The sequence below is a fragment of the Emys orbicularis genome, chromosome 1, assembly GCF_028017835.1.
Source record: "Emys orbicularis isolate rEmyOrb1 chromosome 1, rEmyOrb1.hap1, whole genome shotgun sequence".
NCBI classification, from domain to species: domain Eukaryota; kingdom Metazoa; phylum Chordata; order Testudines; family Emydidae; genus Emys; species Emys orbicularis.
Window position 1 is genome coordinate 34,018,527 of NC_088683.1, and position 22,820 is coordinate 34,041,346.

At 39.8% G+C, this 22,820-nt stretch overlaps 1 protein-coding gene across 1 annotated transcript in view; it reads left to right on the top strand.

The window, feature by feature from the left end:
• The window catches only part of GRAMD4 (GRAM domain containing 4), a 118,481-nt gene that overhangs the window by 17,579 nt on the left and 78,082 nt on the right, over positions 1 to 22,820 (top strand). Inside the window, exon 2 of the mRNA XM_065420855.1 lies at positions 21,095 to 21,305. Within this exon, the coding sequence (XP_065276927.1) occupies positions 21,095 to 21,305 (211 nt within the window). The remainder of the gene's footprint in view (positions 1 to 21,094; positions 21,306 to 22,820) is intronic.

The window sequence follows — 22,820 nt, forward strand, 5'->3', positions numbered from 1 at the left end:
TGCGACTACACAAGCCACATTAAAGTGCTGTTGCAGCAGCGCTTTAGCGTTGCCAGTGTAGACTAGCCCTAATACACCTAGTGTTTTTCCCTCTGTTTCCAATTGGTGAAACCCCTGCTAATAGCAGTTTTTCTGTGGGAGTCACTGATAACCTGTTGAATTCCTGTTGCTGAAGAGTTTTTCTTCCTTCCATGCTGAAACCAGAAGTGTCAGATCCAAATTGGTGTCAGGGAAATTGAGCTATACTGTTTTTCTTTTGGTAAACGTCTTTTCAATGGAAATGAGTAGTTGCTTTAGAAAATCCAGCTTCCTTCTTGGGGTGGAGATATTCATTTCTGGCTGTTGCCTGTCTTTAAATTTTTTTTGGTGAACTTTGTCCATATAGCAATTTCTTAAAAAATTAATCCTTTAACATCAATAATCTACATTAGGATTTGCATCCCCTTGAGTCTCTTGTGCATGTCTTGGATGAAGTGGAGGTACCCTATCTCTGCCTCTTGCCCATGTGAACGTCTTTGTGCATGTCTGTTGTAATATGGCAGTGCCCAAGAGCCCTGACCAATATTTGGGGCCCCATATTGCTTGGTGCTATGCAAACATGAAAAACAGTTTTCTGCTCCACAGAGTTTACTGTTAAAACTAGCAGCCTGCAGAGGGTGGGGGAGAAGGAAATTATTCAACATAGACTTGCTACTTTTGTAATTATATAAATATTGACTTCGTTAGCTGCTCTCCCCCCCAAGCTGTCACTCAGGATAGCCCTCCTAAGGCCTTGGCTACACTGGCAATTCACAGCGCTGCACTTGCTGCGCTGAGGGGTGTGAAAAAACACCCCCCCTGAGCGCAGCGAGTGCAGCGCTGTAAAGCGCCAGTGTAATCAGCGCCTGCAGCGCTGCACGCTCCCTCGCAGCGCTGCAAGCTATTCCCCTCGGAGAGGTGGAGTACTTGCAGCGCTGCGAGAGAGCTCTCGCAGCGCTGGCGGCGCGACTACACTCGCGCTTCACAGCGCTGCCGCGGCGCAGCGCTGTGAATCCGCGAGTGTAGCCAAGGCCTTAGTCAATGGCATAAATACCCTGCCTCTAAACCTCCTACATCACACATACCGTTATACACCAATGACCCAGGTTCATTTAAGGCAGTGTTTTTCAACCTTTTTTTGGGCAAAGGCACACTTGTTTCATGAAAAAAATCACGAGGCACACCACCATTAGAAAATGTTAAAAAATTTAACTCTGTGCCTATATTGACTATATATAAAGTAATTCTCTTGAATAGGAATCAAATAAACACAAAGAAAGTATTTTATAATTACTTTATTATGAAATAGTAAGTAAACAGAAATATGAAAAATTATAAAATACTTTATTCAGTGCGCAACCTGGGCCTGTTTGGCTGAACACAAAGCTGATATTCTGAGCTATTTATAGTCCTTAACATCAGTGGTGGGATTCAAAAATTTTAGTAACCAGTTCCGACATTCAAGCATGGTTTAATATTTTTTTCCCACGGCACACCAGGCAACATCTCGCGGCACACTAGTGTGCCACGGAACAGTGGTTGAAAAACACTGATTTAAGGCATAAACCATTATCTGTGGCTTATTGCTTTAATAGTGGCTCTACTGTTTACATTCCCTCTTATGCCTGTTTTTCAGGATAACTGTGAATGCTTGAAGTAAAACAGATGTAATTTTTATCTTGCTGGTTAAGAAAAAAGCTGCACTGAGGGCTAAACTTTCATATGATGGCTGTGATTTAGTTGCATTTTAATAGGAGTGTTGTAAGAATGGTCATATTGGATCAGACCAATGGTCAATCTAGCCCAGTATCTTGTCTTCCGACAGTGTCTGGAGCCAGATGCTTCAGAGCGAATGAACAGACTAGGGCAATTATCAAGTGAGCCATCCCCTGTCATCCAGTCCCAGCTTCTGGCAGTGAGAGGTTTAGGGACACCTAGAGCACGGGTGTCTTGACTAATAGCCATTGATGGACCTATCCTCCATGAGCTTATCTAATTGTTTTTGGCCTTCACAACATTCCTTAGCAATGAGTATCACAGGTTGACTTTGCTTTATGTGAAGTACTTCCTTATGTTTGTTTTAAATGTGCTGCTTATTAATTTCATTGAGTGACCACTGGTTCTTGTGTAATGTGAAAGGAGAAATAACACTTCCTTATCTCCTTTCTCCACATCATTCATGATTTTATACAGCTCTATCATATTCCCCTTCATCTCTTTTCTAAGATGGACAGTCCCCTTTTTTTTTGTAATCTCTCCTTATATGGAAGCTGTTCCATACCTGTAAACATTTTTCTTGCCCTTCTAAGTCCTTTTTTGTGATGGGGTGCCCAGAACTGCATGCCGTATTCAAGGTATGGGCACACCATGTATTTATATACTGACATTATGAGATTTTCTATCTTATTATCTTTTCCTTTCCTAATGGTTCCTAACATTTTTATTTTTTTTGACTGCTGCTGCACTTGAGGGGATGTTTCAATGAACTGTCCAAATGACTCCAAGATCTTCCTTAAGCAGTAACAACTAATTTAGACCCCATGATTTTGTATGTGTAGTTGGGATTATATTGTCTATTTTGCATTACTTTGTATTTATCAATATTGAATTTCTTCTGCCATTTTGTTGCCCAGTCGCCTAGTTTTGTGAGATCCCTTTAACTCTTTGCAGTCAGTTCTGGGCTTAACAATCTTGAGTAATTTTGTATCATCTGTGAACTTTGCCACCTCAATGTTCACCCTCTTTTCCAGATGGGATGACAAGCTTTCTAATCATGTCTGTCAGTATTTAGAGTAGCTTTGACCTTTGCAGGTTTAAATGTTCACAAAACAATTTTGTTTGTTTTTTGTTGTTTGGGGGAAGAAAAGGAAAAACACGGTAAACCTTGCAGCAACTTATTAATTAAAATGTCTTTCCTTACTGAAAGGGACACTGTCCTTCTGTTGGGATCCAAAACCCAATTCTCTTCAGCCTCCCTAGACTATTTTCTCTTTAATTGTTTGCATCCTCTATGTCCTAAATATAGCACAAGGAAGACAGTGACAGTAGCATGTGTGTGCCCTTGCGAGGCAGGTTAGCATTGCCATAGCCCCTTCACTTGTACATAGAGTCCAGTCCCTACCCCTTCCCAACCATAGTCAGTATTTATCTAGTTGGACTTTAAGATGTTTGGAGCAGGGATTGTGCCTTCCTATGATTCTGTTCTCTTTTGATTCTTGTACTGGTACCAAGAACCCTCTGTTCTGAATGGGCTTTTGGACACTACCATAGTTTGCATATAAACAAAAATAGCCTACCTTCTAGTACATGTAAATGTTCTTCAAAGCAGCACTTGCAGTAGTAAGTGAATCCTCATGAAATTCCTCCATTGTTACAGTGAGTTATTAGGAGATCTGACACATTGTTGGGCAGTGGAGCTGTAGCAAAAAAGCAAATCTGGACTATGAGGCACTCTCCTGCACTTTTGAAAATCCCACCTTTTATAGGCTGGTTACAGCTATTGGTTTAGTTGTATAGTGTTCAGTACACCTTTCTGTAATTTAGAAAAAACAAAACCAACAACTTTAACCCCTTTTAGGAGTAAAAGAAAGTGTATGTGAGCTTCCAGTGAGTGCATGGGTGTTGTCATGCTGAGGCATGTTAATTAGTGACTACTAAAATGTGTGTAAAGTGCTTTGTTCTCAGGAATTTTAACTAAAGCTATGGCTACACTGGTCTTTACAGCGCTACAACTTTCTGGTTCAGGGGTGTGAAAAAATACCCCCCTGAGCGCAGCAAGTTACAGTGCTGTAAAGCGCCAGTGTAAACTGTGCCCCATGCTCCCAGCGCTGTAAAATAATCCCCTCGGGGAGGTGGAGTACCTGCAGCGCTGGGAAAGCTCTCTCCCAGTGCTGGCGCGCGACCACACTAGCACTTCAAAGCCGCGGCAGCGCTTTGGAGTTTCGAGTGTAGCCATGCCCTAAATTGGAGAAACTCATTCAGTTTGAAAGTGAACTTCAGTCACAAGTTTGTAAACTGCTAATTACAATACAAAAGTGTTTATTAAAAAAGAAATCTTAAGGTTGTAACAAACTCTATTGTAAGTGAAATATTGATACTAGGTAGAATGTAGCCACTGTTTGAAAAATGACTTTTCCCTCATGGTTAAAACCTCCATATAAATGTTGTTTTAAGTGCAACTTAATAAAACCGAAAAATCACATGGATACAAGGGAAAAATAATCCCAAAGCGTTCAGTAGGATCTCTGTCTCACTAGTGACGGGATCAGAGATCTGTTTTAAAAAAAAAAATAAAAAAAAAAATAAAGGGGGGCAACTGATGAAGCTGAGGAAAATGTCGTATTTTCATCTTCAAGTGGAAAAATTGCTGTTCCTTAATTGCTTGTGTTATTGTAGTGTAGGTATTTTTCTCAAGTACTCAAGTCTTGTAATGTATTGGGTTCTAAGCTCTGTATTTGCATGATCGAGGGGGGAAAGTGTGTATCTGTCAATATGCTATTGAAAAATTGGTGTAATCAGATAAAGCGGAATGGCTAGCACTTCAGCTTGATATCTCGCCTGTTTAAAACCAGAGCTCAACTCTGACAGTTTGTTAGGCTTTCAAATGCTTTTTAACAGATTGTCCCGTTAAATATTTCAAGATATCGGTGACATTTCAGGGGTTGAGTACATGAATGCAATGGACGAATAAATTACAATTTGGAAGAAGTTTCTTCACGTTTTGTGTTACTTAAGCAGGGGTTCTCAACCTTTTTCTTTCTGAGGCCCCCTTCCCCCCAACATACTATAAAAACTCCACAGCCCACCTTTGTCGTCACAACTGGTTTTCTGCATATAAAAGCCAGAGCCCTTGTTAGAGGGTAGCAAGCAGAACAATTGCCTGAGGCTCCATACCCCCCCACCCCCGCAAAGCTAAGTTCAGCTTCCACCTCAAGTGGTGGGGCTCAGGGCCCCAGACTTCAGCCCCATGTGGTGGGGATTTGGTTTTCTGCCCTGGGCCTCAGCCAGTCTAACACTGGCCCTGCTTGGTGGATCCCCTGAAACCTGCTCGTGGCCCCCCCAGGGGGGCCCCGGACTTCTGGTTAAGAACTACTGACTTAAAGCAACAATAACAAAGAAACCGATAAAGCCACTGCTTGTCTATTTCCACTGCTCTCTGGAGTGGTTTTTTTTTTTTTTTTAAATTGAGATATCCTATCTCCTAGAACTGGAAGGGACCTTGAAAGGTCATAGAGTCCAGCCCCCTGCCTTCACTAGCAGGACCAAGTACTGATTTTGCCCTAGATCCCCCTCAAGGATTGAACTCTCAACCCTGGGTTTAGCAGGCCAATGCTCAAACCACTGAGCTACTCCCTCCTTCAAATGTCAATTTCTGAATATACAAGATGTTAATATTTCCTCTCTTTGGGGAATTTCTTCTATAGGGAGTGCAAACACTGGGTTTTGATTTGTGAAGTTGCTCTTATGATCCTGCCATGGGGATGGAGTTGTCCTCTTCTGTTCCTCTTTGCTGAAGTGGCACAAGATTTAGAACATCCCAATATCGGTGGTAGGGGAGTGATCTGTTGGCGGCAAGGGGCATCTATGCAGAGACACCTTATCCATCTACATATATTAAGCTCTCAGAATGGATATAGCTAAAATGTTTTTCTGTGGCTTCTGATTTGCCTGCATTGCATTATTTTCTTTCTTGACTATTTAGGCAGATGAAGCATGTTTATAAACAAAAACTACTTTGACCTTTGGACCTTGTATGAACTGAAGTGTTAGCACAGCAAAAATACATCCTTAAATTCTGACTACTATAACTTTGGCCCTGCTCCCAGTTTTAGAGGCATATATATCAACCACCCTTTAGCTTGCTTGAAAACTGGTTGATCTGGTTCTGGTTAGGCTCAAGAGTGGATTAATTGTTTTCAGTTGTGGTGTGGTTTATATATTTCTTAAACTTTTTGTATGAATTTAATAGACTTCTGAGGTAGGATTTATGTAGTCTCAAAGAATTGCCAGATTATTCACCAGCAATTGAATTCCCTTAATTTGTTGCAACATTTCAGATATCTGACAGTTTACATAACACTAACGATGCTTTTGTTTCCTTTTGTGGGGCAGGAAAACATTTTATTTAAAATTGGGTTTGAAGGATTAGGTTTTTCAGTGTCAGTAAACGTCGATTTCACTGTACACACCCAAACCAATGAACATTTTTTTTTTTTTTTTTTCAATTGATGATGATGATGATGATGGAAATATACAGACAGGCAAAGTAAGAAAATGCTTGACTTAAGATTTTACTTAAGGATACTTATTTGTATATTTTGACGTGGTGTTTTTCATAGATGCCAAGGCCAGAAGGGACCATTGTGATCACGTAGTCTGACCTCTTGTATAACACAGGCCATAGAACTCCCCCAAAATAGTTCCTAGAGCATATCTTTAGAAAAACATCCAATATTGATTTAAATGATGGAGAATCCACCATGACCCTTGCTAAACTGTCCCACTGGTTAATTACTCTCATAATTAAAAATTTACGCCTCATTTCCAGTCCAAATTTTTCTAGCTGCATTTTCCAGTGATTGGATTGTGTCGTACCTTTCTCTGCTTGATTAAAGAGCCCATTATAAAATGTGTTCCCCATGTAGGTGCTTATATACTGTAATCAAGTAACCCTTTAATCTTTTTTTTAAGCTAAATAGATTGAGCTCTTTGAGTCTATCACTGTAAGACATGTTTTCTAATCTTTTAATCATTCTCATAGCTCTTCTCTGAATCCTCTTCAATTTATCAACATCCTTCCTCAACTGTTTGCACAAAAACTGGACACAGTATTCCAGCAGCACTCACACTAGTGCCAAATATTAGAGGTAAAAAACCCCTCTCTGCTCCTGCTTGAGATTCTCCCGTTCATGCATCTTAGGATCACATTAGCTCTTTTGGCCACAATGGGAGCTCATGTTCAGCTGATTATGTACCATGACCCCCCCCAAATCTTTTGAGAGTCTCTGCTTCTCAGGATAAAGTCTCCCCCATCTTGTAAGTATGGCCTACATTCTTTGTTCCTAGATTTAGCCATATTAAAATGCATATTGTTCGTGCTGTTTGCCAAACAATCCTGATTGCTCTGAATCAGTGACCTGTGTTCTTCATTATTTACCATGCCCTTCAATTTTTGTCATCTGCAGACTTTCAGTGATGAATTTTGTTTTCTTCCAGGTCACTGATAAAAATGTTAAATAACATAGGGGCAAAGAACTGATCGCTGCAGATCGCCATTGGAAACAAACCTACTTGATGACCATTCCCTGTTTACAATTAGATTTTGAGACCTATCTGTTAGCTAGTTTTTAATCTGTTTAATGTGTGCCATGTTCATGTTGACAATTGGTGTTTTAATGGTTATAAAGCCTTAACTTTTTGAATCTCAGTGTCTGTCATTAATTAACTGGGGGGAAGGAGGTCCAGACAATATTTCCCACAACTGTGAAAATAAGTTGATAAAAATTGGAAAAAATATTTAACATCCATAATTTTGTTAACTGAATTTAAAATCTATTAGAAATATAAAAGATGCATGTAAAAATAAACATCAATATTATCCACTGGAATTACTTTTAAAAATTGAATTCTGCCACACCTATTTAAAATAGAGCATGTCAGAAGCAGAGTGGATCAAGGAGTATAAGATGGGTATAGTACTGTGTTCACTTAGCATCTGAAGTGGTGCTCCTCAAATGGCAAATAGCCATATTTCTAAACTTGTTTAAAATTGAAAGCTCAACCTAAATAGCCTATGAGACTTCTCTCCAAACACCCCATCCCTCCAAAGCCAGTCTTGTACGTGTGTATTAAAGCACCATTGCTAGTGGCAGTGTGTCCTGGAAAGAAATGAAATCCAGGGAGATAGATGGTGATGCCTGATGCTACGCTCTATTATTGGGGGAAGATTGCTTCCAGACATAGCTGCGTCAGAGTTCATTTCAGAGGGTGTGTCTGTGTGAGAGTGAGAGAGTGAATATAAAGGGGGAAGGGAGCTTGGATTTTTCCATCTGACCCTGTTTGCTTTAAGACTTGCTCTAGGATATGGAATATTTGAGCTTTCTAGTTGTTTCAATCTCAAAGGGAAAATACGTTCAGTTGATCCTGCAGCAATGTTTAGAAGTGTTTTTTAAAAACACATTAGCCCTATATATTTGTAATTTGGCCAGTTTTATTTTCATTTGCTTGAAACTTTGCACACAAATTGTCAAGCTAGATACAAAATTGTTTTCCTAAATAGAATTTAAATTAGGGCTGTCAATTAATTGCAGTTAAATCAAGCAATTAACTCAAAACAAATTAACTTGATTAAAAAAATCATGATTAATCACACTGTTAAACAATAATAGAATACCAGTTTAAATTTATTATAAATATTTTTGGATGTCTTCCAACATTTTCAAATATGTTGATTTCAGTTTTTTAAGCTCATAATACTTTAAACCTAGGGCCTCTCATTGCACTATGCTGCCTCCTCTGCTATATTTGGTGGTACTTGGCCAAAAAAAAACAATGCCCTGACTCACTCCAAACAAAATAATCTCTCTGCTGCTGTCTGCTCCTGTTAAAAAATATAAACATTGAAGGGATTCTCTTTCTTGCTAAGATGGAAGTGAGGATTTTGATGGGGGGAAAGGGATACATAAAATTTGGACAGCAAACTCAAACAAACTGAAAATTGCCTTCCTGAACAGCGAGGGCACGCTGCGCAACTAGCAGAGGGCTGTATGGCTTCAGACACTGAGATCCCTTTGAGATTGAAATGGAATGCTTAAATAATTAGTGAGGTCCAGAAAAGTGTGTGCACCAGGTGGCCCTTCAGCGCATGATGACTCAAACTTGCTTCTGTTTTATGGGAAAACTTGTGCTAGAAGTGCTAAGCATACATACATGCATAAAAGAAAATCTTGCTGCATTCCTGGAGATGATGGGGATGATCCATAACTCCCAGAGAGGCCGCACTTATTCTTGTAATTCTATCTAATATGAGTGATTGAGACAAGGTTTTTCTTACCACATATAATATAAATACAATGTAAAGGGGCAAAATTGTTTAGCGCCCCTCTCCCATATCCCTGACTAGCCACATGGGCTAGGAGAGAGGATTTTGCTATTTTGAAAAAGAAATTTTGTGCACCGCCTTTGCAGCAGAACTCCATCATTTTGATGGGAAATAGTTATATTTTTGGGATCAAATAGCAGCAGCCAGATGACACTACTATGACGCTGCTCACAGCGAGGACTGTGATACAGAAGGAACTAAAGAGGTCTGAAATGGGACATGGTGTGTATGATACTTAACTTCCTTGGCCTCCTTTGACTTGCTCACAACTGGGGAAATCCTTGTTCTGTGTATCTTGCAACACAGCATTCTTTGACACAAGGTGTCCTTGTTACAGGCTGCTGGTGTGAACCTGTCAAATGCTCTGTAGTGCTTCACTTAGCAATTGGTGTGGTAAGAAAGTAGAACACTACATCCCCTCCTACCCCTTCCCCCTCATTGCAGGAGCATCTTCAATAGTTACACAAGTATTATTTTTTCCATCCAAACTTCCCCCTCCCCCCAAAATGGACACTGTTACATCATTGGCTCCTTGAAGAATGGATATACTGTCCACCCCCGTCCCCCTTGTGCAATGCTCTTGATTTACTGAAAGTGTTGGTTAACTATAAAGTTATACAATAGAAATGTTTCTTTTCTTGGATTATACTGTCCTAGACCATGTGTTTGTAAGCCAATGATACTATTAACCAGGATTATAGATGGTAATAGCCTGTATGATGATGATATATATTCTTGGAGGTCTCTTTGACCTGTGTACCAGAAATGTATGCGTCTTCAGTTTTTCTTTTCTCATTAAAAAGAAACTGAAAGAAAGTGGCTAGAAGTGATACATAAACTAGTTAAGGTACTTGCTGAGAAATTGAAACTGCAGCAGATAAGTGCCCATCATAGGCATATCTAGGCAACAAATTCTGTAATACTTTAAGCTGTGCTTTTATTTAATTAAATATGATAAATAACATGTCTCTTCAGTTACTGTTTGGATAACATTTTCATGTTTTTTATAGTACAGCTTATTTTTGATGTTTAAAAGAATCTCATTCAAACTGCAGAACAATGCAGTTACAGGTAACAGCGAATGTTCTGTTCATAGTTACTACCGTCCTTGAAATGTGTGATCTTCTTGTGAAAGATCATCTCTGATGGCAAAAGATATTCATGCAACAAACATCTACTTAATAGAGCTGTTTTGGGAAAATTTCAATGGAAAATTGTGTGTGTGGTGGGGTAGGGAAAGAATATTCCTAAAATATTTCCCCATTCAGTTAGTGTATGAATGCAGGGCTCTGTCTTCACGGCACGACAGAGTGGATTTGATTTAAATCATGATTTAAATCAGTAGTCAGGAAGACTCTAGTTAATCATGGATTTAACATAAGAATGGCCCTACTGGGTCAGACCATAGGTCCGTCTAGCCCAGTATCCTGTCTACCGACAGTGGCCAGTGCCAGGTGCCCCAGAGGGAATGAACAGAACAGGTAATCCTCAAGTGATCCATCCCCTGTCGCTCATTCCCAGCTTCTGGCAATATTGCTACATAAAAGTGCATTCTTGTTGGTTGTTATAACCTTAATACATATTCTTCACAACTCAGAGATAGATATAGGTTTCAATTTTTGAAGGTACACACTATACATTTTTAAAGTAATTTATTTTGAAAACTTTTCAGATTAGTTTTACAGCTATATCAGAAAATGAATGATTGTTTGGTTATTTCATTTACCAATGTTCACCTCCCAATGGCGTCATAAATACCTCCAATTCAACAGGTTAATCATTAATATTTGGAGGATTTCCTTTCCATGCTGTATTAGGAGGAGAAAATCACCAGACGGACATTTAAATTGCTTCTAACTACAACAACAACATTATGTAGTCTGGATTTTTTTCTTCAACAGCAAACATAATATTTTAACAAAACAAGCATATGAATAAACATTCAAATTTTTTAAAGTCAGGTTTGTTTTTTGTTAAAATTGTATAACTAAATAGTTAAATGAAATATATGTATTTTTTAAAACAAATTAAATAGACTATGTCAGCAAGGTCAACATGAGAAACTTAAAATATTGGCTTCTGCAGCTAACTCAGTTGTCTTAACCTTCAATTTCCTGTTTGTTCATAATCTGGAAAAGAAAAACAAGCTTTCCTGCTTTGTCAGGTCCCAAACACTTTCACAATTTGGAATGAATTAGTCCAAAGGAAGAAAATATTCTTTCTACACCGGCAGAAGAAGCTACTGCTGTTAAAAGTGAGATTATCACTTCAACAGTCTCGGAATCCAAGTGTCTAAGTGACTTCATCCAGTTCACTGGTGTGAATTTCTTTAAAACATCATCAGCAAACGTATATTTCTTGAATGGTTCATCCTTAGCTCTGAAGTTTATTATAGTTGGCATTATAGAGGGATGATTGCTGGATGTCCTTGTCATAGCCAACTCTTCTTCTTCAGCAGTTAAGGTTTGAGCCTGGTACTCAGTATTGAGAATATTTGCAAGAAAATGAGCTGGAGATAGTGCTTATCCCATTTGGTTTTTTTAATGCTTGTAATTTAACTCTGTCCTTGCATAGTTCTCTTTTAAAGATCTCACTTAGTTCCTTCCAAATTTCAACAGCATCAGCAATAAAACAGCGATTTCCCTGCATATTGTTCAAGGCTACAGAAATAGGCTTCAAGGTACTCGGCATGTGTTCAACATTTCTCTTAAGCCCAATGTTGAGAACTTTGGCTGTGACAGTGCCATCTATTTTTTCACTATTTTGTTCACAAACTGTCGTCAGATTAGGCCAGTTCTTGATATAGTGCTCAAAACAGTCCACTACTGAGTTCCATTGCACGTCTTGTCGGAGAGTTAGCTTGGTTCCTCCCACTTTTTTTCAGAGCAGCTACTGCAAAATGGTTTTAACGGAAGTACTTTGCAATTTCAACAACATTAGCCTTTATTTCTGGAACACTGAAGTCTTTGGCTAGGAGGTGCATCAAATGAGCACTGCAACCGTATGCTGTTAGCTTGGGACTCTCTTCTAAATAATTTCTTCTCATCTTGGATATGTTTGCAGCACTGTCTGTGACCAAACTGCATACTAGACATTTGAATTTTTTTTCAGTTTGTTATAGCTTTTATTGCTGCTACTTGTAAGTATTCTGCTCTGTGTGCATTTCCTGATGTATCAATTGTTTCTGTAAGGAAGACATTCCCTTCTTCGGTTGTCTTTCTAGCTACCCAGTGGGACTCAGTGATCAGTCTAAGTTAAGTAGATGTTTGAATGAGATTCTTTTAAACATCAAAAATCCGATTTAAATAAAAAAAATCATTTTTTTAAAAATTAAAACACGATCGTTTTTTATCCACCCTGCTGCACAAAAGCTAATTCTTGTGGCTGTACTACAGCTCTTCTGTTTTCACACCTTTTGATAAGTTGTCTGTAAAAATTTACTGCATGCTAAAATGTGACAATCCCATGTGTGGGTGCTGGGGTATGTGACTCATTTAATCCTGCGAAGTCTTCCTATAAACATATGCATGCACAATTTGTGCTATGTCATATGCATTTCTTGGGAAGGTGGGGTGAATGAGAACAGGAAGGTGAAAATGATCGCTGCTCTAGCAATGTAGCTACATACAAATGGCTGTAGCTAGACTCTGTGGTACCTTGGGGAGGCACAGAGATACTTGGCAAACCCATAACCAGCCTGCCTATCCTAGGACGGGGGCGTGAGTGCATAGTCATTCTCCTAAATGAGTCTCTTGATTTATGCCTTTTATTATGTTCTCTCCAATTGTTAGTTTGGCCAAGAAAATGAACGGAGCTAAGGTGGTGAATTTTCACCCCTTGCTGACTTACATGCATGTGGTTCCCCAGACTTACCGGTATTTAGAGGTCTGTTTTGCTAATCCTGGATCCTGCCGGTTTTTCAAGATACCATTCAGTATTTAGATCCTCAGTTGGAGGTTTTAACACCTGGACTCTGAGAGGTTTTGCCTTCTAAACCAGGCCTGTTCCCAGAACCTAATGAATTTCTCTTTTTATCCACTGCCACCACATGCACACTTTGTTAATATTAGCAGGGAACCAAAATTGACTTGGTTGGAATCTAAATGGCAGTTTGCTAATGTGCCTCAATCCTCTTGGTCATTGTTGAGGCAGATGGATAGGGATAATTCCAGTGCTTCTGCAAAAGGGTAACTGTTCTGTGGATAATAAGACTTCAAAATTCTGCCTTGCAAAGAACTACCAAAATGGCTGTCTTAGTTTCTATATCAAATGTGCTGTCTTTAGAAATGCAGAAAAGATTATTCTGACACCGCTGCAAGCTCAATCTGAAAGTAGAGCTTGGCTTTCTTGCATATCACCAGTAACAAAGATTTTACAGGCTAAGTTATGGAATGCAGTGGGTTTGAACAGATGTAACTGACTTGGCTGTGGTAATTTAGAATTCTTACATGCAAAAAGGAATAAAAACCCATCTCACTCTTCTGTAGCTGTAGTAGCTCTTCAAGCAGAGGTGACTGGTAACTGCTGCTAGTGGGCTCCCCACTCTGAACTGGGCTGCCCCCGGGTCCCGATTCCCCCTTCAGAGCCTGGGTGCTGCTCTGAGGCTGCCTGTTTGGAGCCGGGCTGTGCTGCCCCGCTCCCAGCTGGACAGTTGCCCAGATTCCCCGTTCCCCGTTCCCTGCTGGGAGCATGGCAGCCGCAGGGTGTTGGGAGAGGGAGGGTGGGAAGCTGTGCTCCTGGCAGAGAGTGGGGAGCAAGAGCCCTGGCATCTTCTGTGCTCCCAGCGGGGAACCTCAGGGTAGAGGGGAATGGGAAGTCGGGAGCCTTGGGGTAGTACCCCAGGGGGTAGGGAGTGCAGAACAAGGGGGGGGCAACAGCCCGGCTCCAGGCATCCCCCAGGCTCCCAGTGGGGAGGCCAGGAGTCACAGGGGAGCCCGGGGCAGCCTGGCTCCCGGGAGGGGAACTGTGCTTGGAGCTGAGGCTTTCAGTCACCCACACTGGTCCCCTTAGGTCAGTGGAAGCACTCCTGGTGAGGACGTGCACCACCTACTGAAGAAGGGCAGTGTGGACATGAATCACCACAGATAATTACTGCGGTGGCTGTAAGTCGACCTAACATAGGTTGACTACGTTTTTAGCAGGGCTTTGGAGCGGAGCCCGGAGCTGGAGCACGGACCAGTACAGCACTATGGCTGTAGTTACTGATTAAACTTGCAACATATTGAATCACCATTGCCTGCCCTCCTCTCTGAGCAATTTGTCAAAGTGCCTAGGAAGTGGTCACTCTCTTCCAACAAACTCTTGTTAGTCATCCTGTGATAGGTTTAATGACTCAAATCTGTTTAAAATATTTTTGCCAGAACTATCTCATGTTTAAGCTTCTTTTTCCCTAGAGCTCAGGTGTGTTTATAATCAGTGTCTCTAGAGGGTGAGTGGGGAGCAAGATTTTTTTTTTTTTTTTTTTAAGTTTAGATTGTGGTTTTAGAAAAAGGTTCAGTACCTCACAACCTTTGATATGCTTTTTGTGACCAAAAAAATAAGATCATGAAAGAAGAGTCGTTTGTGTTACATTTATAATGACCCTGGAAATACCAATGTTATCTTATTGAAGGTCTGGGATAAAGTATAGAAATCTAGAAAACATGGTTAATTGAGTACCAGCTGCAGAGTTCAGCCCTAATACTCCCCTTTTGTCTTTGACTGAAGACCAATAACCAGCAATAACATTACTTGTTTGTTAAAATGTATAAAATCAATTTTTTCAGGGGTTTCTTTGTCAGTGTTCCTTACCCATCTGGAGTCACACCATAATGGGAGGGTGTCTCTTGGGACTGAACCTGTTTTAAGTATTTTGGCCAATGTTTATAATTGTTGTTGCTAGGGTATGTGCTTATATTTGTATTTTGGATGTAACCAACATTAAGTGGCCTTCGGATTAGTAAAGGAATGCTTGGGTGGAAACTGAGTCATGGTAAAAGGAAAATTATTTTCAACACCTTTCATTCTGGGACACCGTCTCTACTTTATTTGGTCACAATGCACACAGTGAAATTCTAGTGCAAAAGGCCCACACAGGCACCGAACCCTTTTAATGTCCTTTAATGCTGGGTTTGAGAGGTATAGGAAGTACGCTCTTTGGACAGGTGTGAAACTAACCAAGAATACTCTCCAGTTTTGGAGATCAGTAAAAAACAATAATGCTCACAATCTTCAGTTCCTGTATTTCCCCTTCCCTACTCAATTTTATGGCTTGGGGAAACTGAGTTATGTTGCCTTGGGCAAGTCACTCGTATTGCCAGTGGCAGAGTTAGGCAGAGCTCTTGACTCTCAGTCTGATCCACTAGATCATGCTGTGCCTCTGATTTTAAGATTCCCCATGGCCAAAAAGCAATGGTAGCCAGAAAGGAGGTGCAAGGAAAAATAATGGAAATCTATAATCCCCCCCAGGGCTGGATTAAGGTAATCTGAAGCCATATGCACACATGGTTCTGCCTCCATTCTGTGGTCCTCTCCCACCATATAGAGAGGTGGTGGGAGGAGGGAGGATGCCATTTTTGTATTTCAGGAGTGGCAGCAGGTGTTCCCTCTCCCTCAGGAATAGAAGATGTCTCTCTTTAATGGAAAGGCAGGGATGTCAGCAGGGGGTTCCCCAGTACATACTCCAATGTGTGGGTTAAATCTGCCAGACTCGCTGTGTTCTTCTCTTGCTGCCGCATGCTGTGATTGCTTTAGTAGTGATGGGTTCCCCGCAGCAGTGTCTTGCAATTAATACCCTATTAAGATGCCTGGGGCAGGTTCTCTTCTTTCTTGAGCCAGCCAACAGTTTCTTGCTGAAAAGTTCCTGTATAGGGAAGCAGGAAGAACCCTTACATAAACATTTTTTTTTTTTAATGGGAGAAGTTCAGGGAAATTTTAAGACCCCTTATTTAAAGGGTGCAGGATCAGAAGTTGGATTTTTTTAAACCAGTTAATTCAAATTGCATCTCTTGGAAAGCTTCTTGCTATTCCCAAATGTCTCTTCTTGTTAAATGTTCTGAAAAATGAAGTGTCCTGCAGCTTGATTCTTACAATTCTGATGCCTTCAAAGATTTAACCTCTGTTTATCTTGCAATGGCAATTAAAAAAAAAAAAAAAAAAAGACAGGAAAATCAGAATAGCTTGAAACTTTTAGTGGCAATGCTTTGATAATAAAGTAACTATCCTACTGTATGATACAAAGCATCAGGAATGTTTGTCACTGCAGTGTAAGATAGAATTAAGGGCTAAAATTTTTAAAGCTGGGTGGTGAAATGTAGCTATGGAACCTAATTTTAATCACTTAAATATGAATGGCATGATTCTTTTCCTCTTAACCTGCTGCCACCCCATCAAAGGTGCAGAGCTGTTGTAACTCCCATTGACTTCAGGCTTTGTGCATGCTCATTTATTCCTGAAAATCAAGCTATTGAATGTGACTTTAGATCCCCAGTTTGGCTAATATTCTTATGATCTTTCCATAAGTAGTACAGTTTTGGGTATGGAAGTGTGCTGGGAATAGGCGAAGGAGAATGGGAGTGTAATTGACAAATATAGCAATTTTCTAGTGTCTGCGTACCAAAATTAAAAACTTCTACAAAATTTTTTCTTCATATTTGTAGTCTCTTCTTCGTACTAGGATAGAAAATTTCCATCCCCCCAGTTACACTGTAGAGGTGGTTTCATTAGTATCTCTGGGAGGGTGTTAATTCCAAATATGCACATTAGCTGGACCAAGCATGACAGAGCTGTACTGATACCGCCATTGGAGCAGCTGCTGCTCGTGTGCTGTATTGTGCCCTGGGAGAATACTGAAATATGCAGTAACGTAAGCTGATTATATATAAACAAAACAAAAACTCAAAACCCCATACTATGCTGAGTGTGATTCAGAAGTCTATTGCTCTCTATTAATTTCATCACTCTTGAGGACAGCTGAGGTCTTCAAACTGAGTCATCTGCAGCACAGTATTGTGAACACTCTTTTCATGTAAATGACACAATCTGCCACTTTTATTTTACAATGTGCTTTTTCCCCCTAGGGCTTATGTTCTAAGACTAGTCTATTGAAATTGTAAGGAGGAATGTTTCACCACAGAGCCAGTGCTGAACTAGTTTCTGGAATTATAGGTACTTGGTAAGAAATTAGAAATGGGTTAAAAACAAAACCATTCATTACATAGTATTATAATTTAGTTGCTGGACCACGCAGATGTTCTTGACCATGAGAATGTAAATAAAAGAACATCTAATGGACACAATTTCAAAACAATGTGATAGTTAAGCTCATAAATCTCATAAGCCACTAGAATTGTGAGTTTAACTCCTTTTGTCATGCTGTGGAAATGTGATGGGCAGTGTAATCTGTTTCCTGTTACCAGAATTAACTTCGCAAGAGGGAAGGGGTGGAGGGAGGAATCTATTTAAACGATATTGTTGCAGGGAAAATATTGCTCTACATGTTTGGTTTTGAGGACTTTTTTTTTCGAAATGTGTTTGTGGGCATGGCTTTTTTGTGTGTTAAAGCTAATAAATCTGAAACTCAATATTAGCAGATATTTCTGGCTTGCTACTGTGTGTGGTGGTGCTTTTTTGTTTTGTTTTTTGTTTTTTTGCGAAGGGGGTTATTTTCCTATAGTCATGCATACACAATCCAGCTGTCAATTTTGACACTCCCTAGTGAGGAAAAATGGCTAGAAGCAGTATGAAATTGACAGTTGAGCTAGTGGAGATTGGGACATGCATGGCAAATCTTTTGGGGGTAGGGTGGGGGTTTATTGTGCATGTTTGCAATGTAGCTGTAATTTACCAGTAAATCTAATTCTAACCTTTGCTCCCATTTTTATAAATATTGCCGAAGTGTTAAGCAGAAGACTTGTTTTCAGTCTGAAGCTTACTTAATTTTGTAGTTTGGGATATCCAAAGCTGTGAGAAACTAATTCATGATGATGATCTGGGGAGTCTGCCTAAGTGTTGCCATGTTTGTTGGCCTTCACTTTTTTAGCAGCTAGTTGCAGAAGTATGACACTAGGTGTGTTGTAATCAGAAAATGCACTTTTGTAAAAAAACGGAGTTTTCTTTTGTCTTAGTAGTGTTGCAAACATAGTTTTCTTAAAGGAATAAATTATGAAGAAGGTTGTAGCCATAAGCAATATTACAGAACCAGAAGTTGGGAGTTCTCAATAGTTTTCAGACCTGTACTAGAAAAAATGCTGCTTTAATTTGTATTACCCTTTTCAGTTTATAATTGAAGAAAACCATACTTCTGACCAATAACCTCTTTTCTGAAAAATTGAGAGGAAGATGACTAAGAACTATTTCCTTTCCTTTTTAATGATCAGCCTGATGAGCTGTTTTGGTCCCTGCCAATGTTCATATCTTGTAGTAGCCTATTTTTGAGCTAAAATTTAAATTGAAGACTTGTTTTGATCAGCAGAGCAAGTTTGTTAGTATTTTACTTCTAAAATGCCTTGCATTTTCAAAACTACAGGTGGTAATAACACAATTAAAGGTTGGCATATCAATTACAGTGGCAAATTAAGCAATCTGACCCTGTGGAACCTCAGAGATACAAACACCTCGGGAATGGAGGTTGTTCGTAACTCTGAAATGTTAGTAACGCTGACAAAACATTGTGGTTGTTCTTTCAAAAGTTTACAACTGAGCATTGATTTAATAAAGCTTTGAAACTTTACTATGCAGAAGAAAAATGCTGCCTTTTAACCATATTAATTTAAATGAAACAAGTACAGAAATAGTTTCCTTACCTTGTCATTTCTTTTTTTTAAACTTTCCCTTTATTTTTTAATAGCTTACATTTAACACAGTACTGTACTGCATAGTATTTGCTTTTTTTGTTTCTGTGGCTGCATGATTAGGTAATTCTGGTTCCAAATGAGGTGTGTGGTTCACTGGTCAGTTTGTAACTCTGTTGTTCATAACTCTGAGGTTCTATTGTATACCTAATGCAAAAATCTGCATGTAAATAACAGGAAGCTGTCATCATGCCACTACCAGATGCAAAGAAAATATTTTTGTCAAAAACTCCGTCTTTAAACTCATTGTGTGACATGAATCAAAACATGTGCATGAAACTAGTGTAGCATAGGTTCTTGACCTGTAAGTCTTAACTTGGAAAAGACTTGTTTTTAATCACAGATAATGTTTTTAATGCGCGTTACATGGGTTTCTTACACATCCCTTCTCTGCTGTGCCCTCTCCCCTTCCCTCCCCCCATATTTGCTTAATAGGTAAATGTCTTGTAGGCTATGGAAAGGGGTTACTGTGGGACTTTTGTCACTTTCAAATTCACATCGCTAATGTGTCAATAGTATTGTGAACATACTAAAAGGATTTTTCCCATGATATAAATTATGTGCCTTCTAAGACTTCACATCTACTTTGGAGAGACCAGTCTTTTAGATGAGATGCTATGCTGGGAAAGCAAATGATTGTTTCATTTCATATTATCCAACATTGTGTTGGAATATGAGGCTGAAGAAGAATAGAACAAGCAGTGTATCATTGCTGAGGGTGACAGCAGGGGCAAGGCAGGTAAGGGAAAACTCGTTGGATAGCAAGGAAGACTAACTTGTATTAGGCACTCTGCATGAGAAGTGTGTGTGTGGGAGGGCTCCAGTCATGACAGGAGATTTTGAAGAGGGGAGGTTCATTTTCCTGAGGATAGGGAGGGAACATTCAGGCTTCTGTATGATATAAAGAGGAGTGGGCCAGCAAGTCTGCCCTGCTCCAGTCTTTCAATAAACAGCAAATATGCTTGCTTTCAGCTTTGTGAGTTAAGCTTCATCCTGTTCAAAAGAAGCTTTTGAAGTCAAATGCTTTTCTGCCTCAAATAATTGAATCTGTTTTAAGAATTAAACTGTGCTCCCTCAAAAATCAACCCCTCCCCCCCAGAAAATATCTTGTGTGTAATGGGTGGATTTAGCCTGGATACAAACTGGAAGGCAAAGCAGCTAAACCTCAGGCATTATATTTTAAAACGCAGGTGGAAAAATTAACAGACATTAGCTGTAGGGATGTTATGGATGGTATCTAACTTACTTTGTCTTTGATGAAAGACTGAGTTCACAAATTCTGCAAATATTAATATGGTGTCCAAACTATTCCATTTATAGAAAACTCTTAGCTATATATCTTGCTCAGTTCCATTTTTTTCAGTGCTTTTCTTCATGAAATAGTGTTTTTAAAAAATAATGGTTTGAGTAATTTACCCTCCCCGCCCCACTCCCGCAGAAGCAAGAGAGAAGGTCTCTTAGCAAGGCCTTGTTTCTCTAGAATTCTGCATGGATCAGCAAGCAGTGGTGGTTTTGGAGATGGATCTAATGACTGCTTGCACAGATTGAATGTAGGTCACTGCTTCTGTTGAATACTCTTAATTTTGATGAGGTCTTTGATTTCAGTTGGGCGTCTAGTAGCTTTCTTCAGTAAATTCTGTGCAGTATCTATGCAAGTCCTTGAGTAATACTTTGGCAATGTGCTGGCCTCTAAGCTACCAATTTCTTGCTATGATTTGTAAGTCTCTTGAAAAATGTGATCTCAGCTATTCAGTGGAGTTGATTAGATGTTGCAGAAGTCCGGGAGAGTGTGTGAGTGTGTGTGAATTTACCCTCAGAATAGACTTTTAATAAAAAAGCAGAAAGTCCAAATGAAACAAACAAACAAAACCCTTTGTGGGTCACTTGAGTTAGCAGGTTGGTACTTGGTGGGAAAGGTCACCATCAATTATCAGCCATTAGAAACAGAATCTGCTCATTGTCATACTTGAAAATAAGTGCTTCTTTGAACGCTAAGCTGTGTTACATTTTCCTTCTATAAATAACTGTTTAACCAGAAAGGACTTGAAAAATGATTAAAAGCACTCTTTGTAATTAGAATGTTTGTATTCAGGCATACTGCAAATGTTTTAATCTTCACCATATCGTTTTCTTTTGTTTCTTGCAGGGACACCAACCGTCATGTTAAGGTAAAGCAGAAAAGTGCAGTGCTGAACATGCTAAAGAGGTTAGACAAAATAAGGTTCAGAGGTCACAAGAGAGATGAGTTCCTTGATTTAGCAGAGTCTCCAAATGCTTCAGATACTGAATGTGGAGATGAAATCCCAGTGAAAATACCTCGAACGTCACTCAGAGAGAATGACGAACTGAGAGACCCTGTAAGTATTCAATCTGGCTACATTTTTAAAGCTATTATCAGATTAAAAAAATAATGGAACATGGTAGCTATTAATGCTATTCTCCTGATTTTATTTTTTTGGAAGTAATATTTCAGGATTAAGAAAGCAAATAAAAGGTGCACAGTTTTGAACATGCTCATATTTTTGTAACTTCACTTCAGTTCTTCCTTTTTGTTTGTGGACTTTAAGCCTATTTACTCCAACAGTCCACTGCTATCTGTCATGGAAGTATAAAGTTGTATTCAAATGTGGTGTTTCTTTATTCATGCTGTCCACTCTTGCTTCCCCTGGCTTTTGTGGGCCCAGAGGTCTATGGATGTAGTTAGCACAGGAAAGGAAGGACAATGATACTTAGCAACACCTGCTCGGATTTTTAGGGGCAGTTAAGAGGTAGCAGAATGTTAACCAAGACTCCCTCAACAAACTAACACACTGTGGAGAATGTGGGAGATTTTTGTATTTCTGTGAATACATTTGTCCCTTAATTTACTTGCTTGATATTATTCTGTCTGACTGCATCGAGTTTAATCACAGGAGGTTGTTAGGGGAAAACAAATGAAACATTGACAAGGGAAGATACCTCTAGAGAGAACAGCAGCAGAACAAGGGGGGAGCAATTAATTAGGAGATACCGATCTGCCTGGCACCTGCTAGGTCAAAAGGTTTATTTGTCCCAGGCCCAAACCTAGCATCTAAACCATTAAAGATTGAGCAATTGGGGTGAGTAGGAAGCAGTGCTGGAGGTGAGATTGACAGACACTTAGAGAATGCTGCTGTGGCTGGCTGTTTCTCTCCCAGCCCAGGAGTAGGGGTCTCTAGGCTGAGTGGAACTTAGCCAAAACTTGCATGAGGTTTAGGTAAGATGCATGTGTTCAGGCCGCCTTGTTATTTTAATCCATTTCTCTAACTACTGTATTCCTGTTGAGTAATACATAAACCTTTTGTTTTGAAAAAGCTGCACTGTGTTGCTGCATATGCTTTCTGGTAACAAAGCATGCTCGCGCTCTCTCTCCCTTCCTCCTCTAAGACTCCTGCAGGGAGCCAAGCCAAATTGGCTCTGCTAAAGGAGCCATGGTGAATATGGGAGGAGGTCTAAGAGTAGCAGAGTTGCAGGACTCTTACTTGAGTGAAGTGGAGACCCACACCCTCTTACTAGGAAGGGTGTACTCACAAGAGACAGCAGAGGGGTATAAGGTATAAATCGCTATGTGAGCCATGATGCATCGACTTGAAACTGCTATACGCCTTTAAAGCTTTTTGAGTCTCTCAGTTTAAACAGCAGTGCCCAGATCTAAAAAGTGCCCTATTCCCGTTCAGAATAATAAGAGGTACTGAGCACTTGTGGAAAATCTGGCCATTAAAAATTGCAGTGACCTTGTGAGGGAGGAGGTGGTGGTGGTGGGGTGTCACTTTTTCATTCTCCACTGAAATGCAGCAGCCTTTGTTGTGAAACACAAGGCCTGTTTAACACTATGCAGCAGCTGAGGAAGGGAG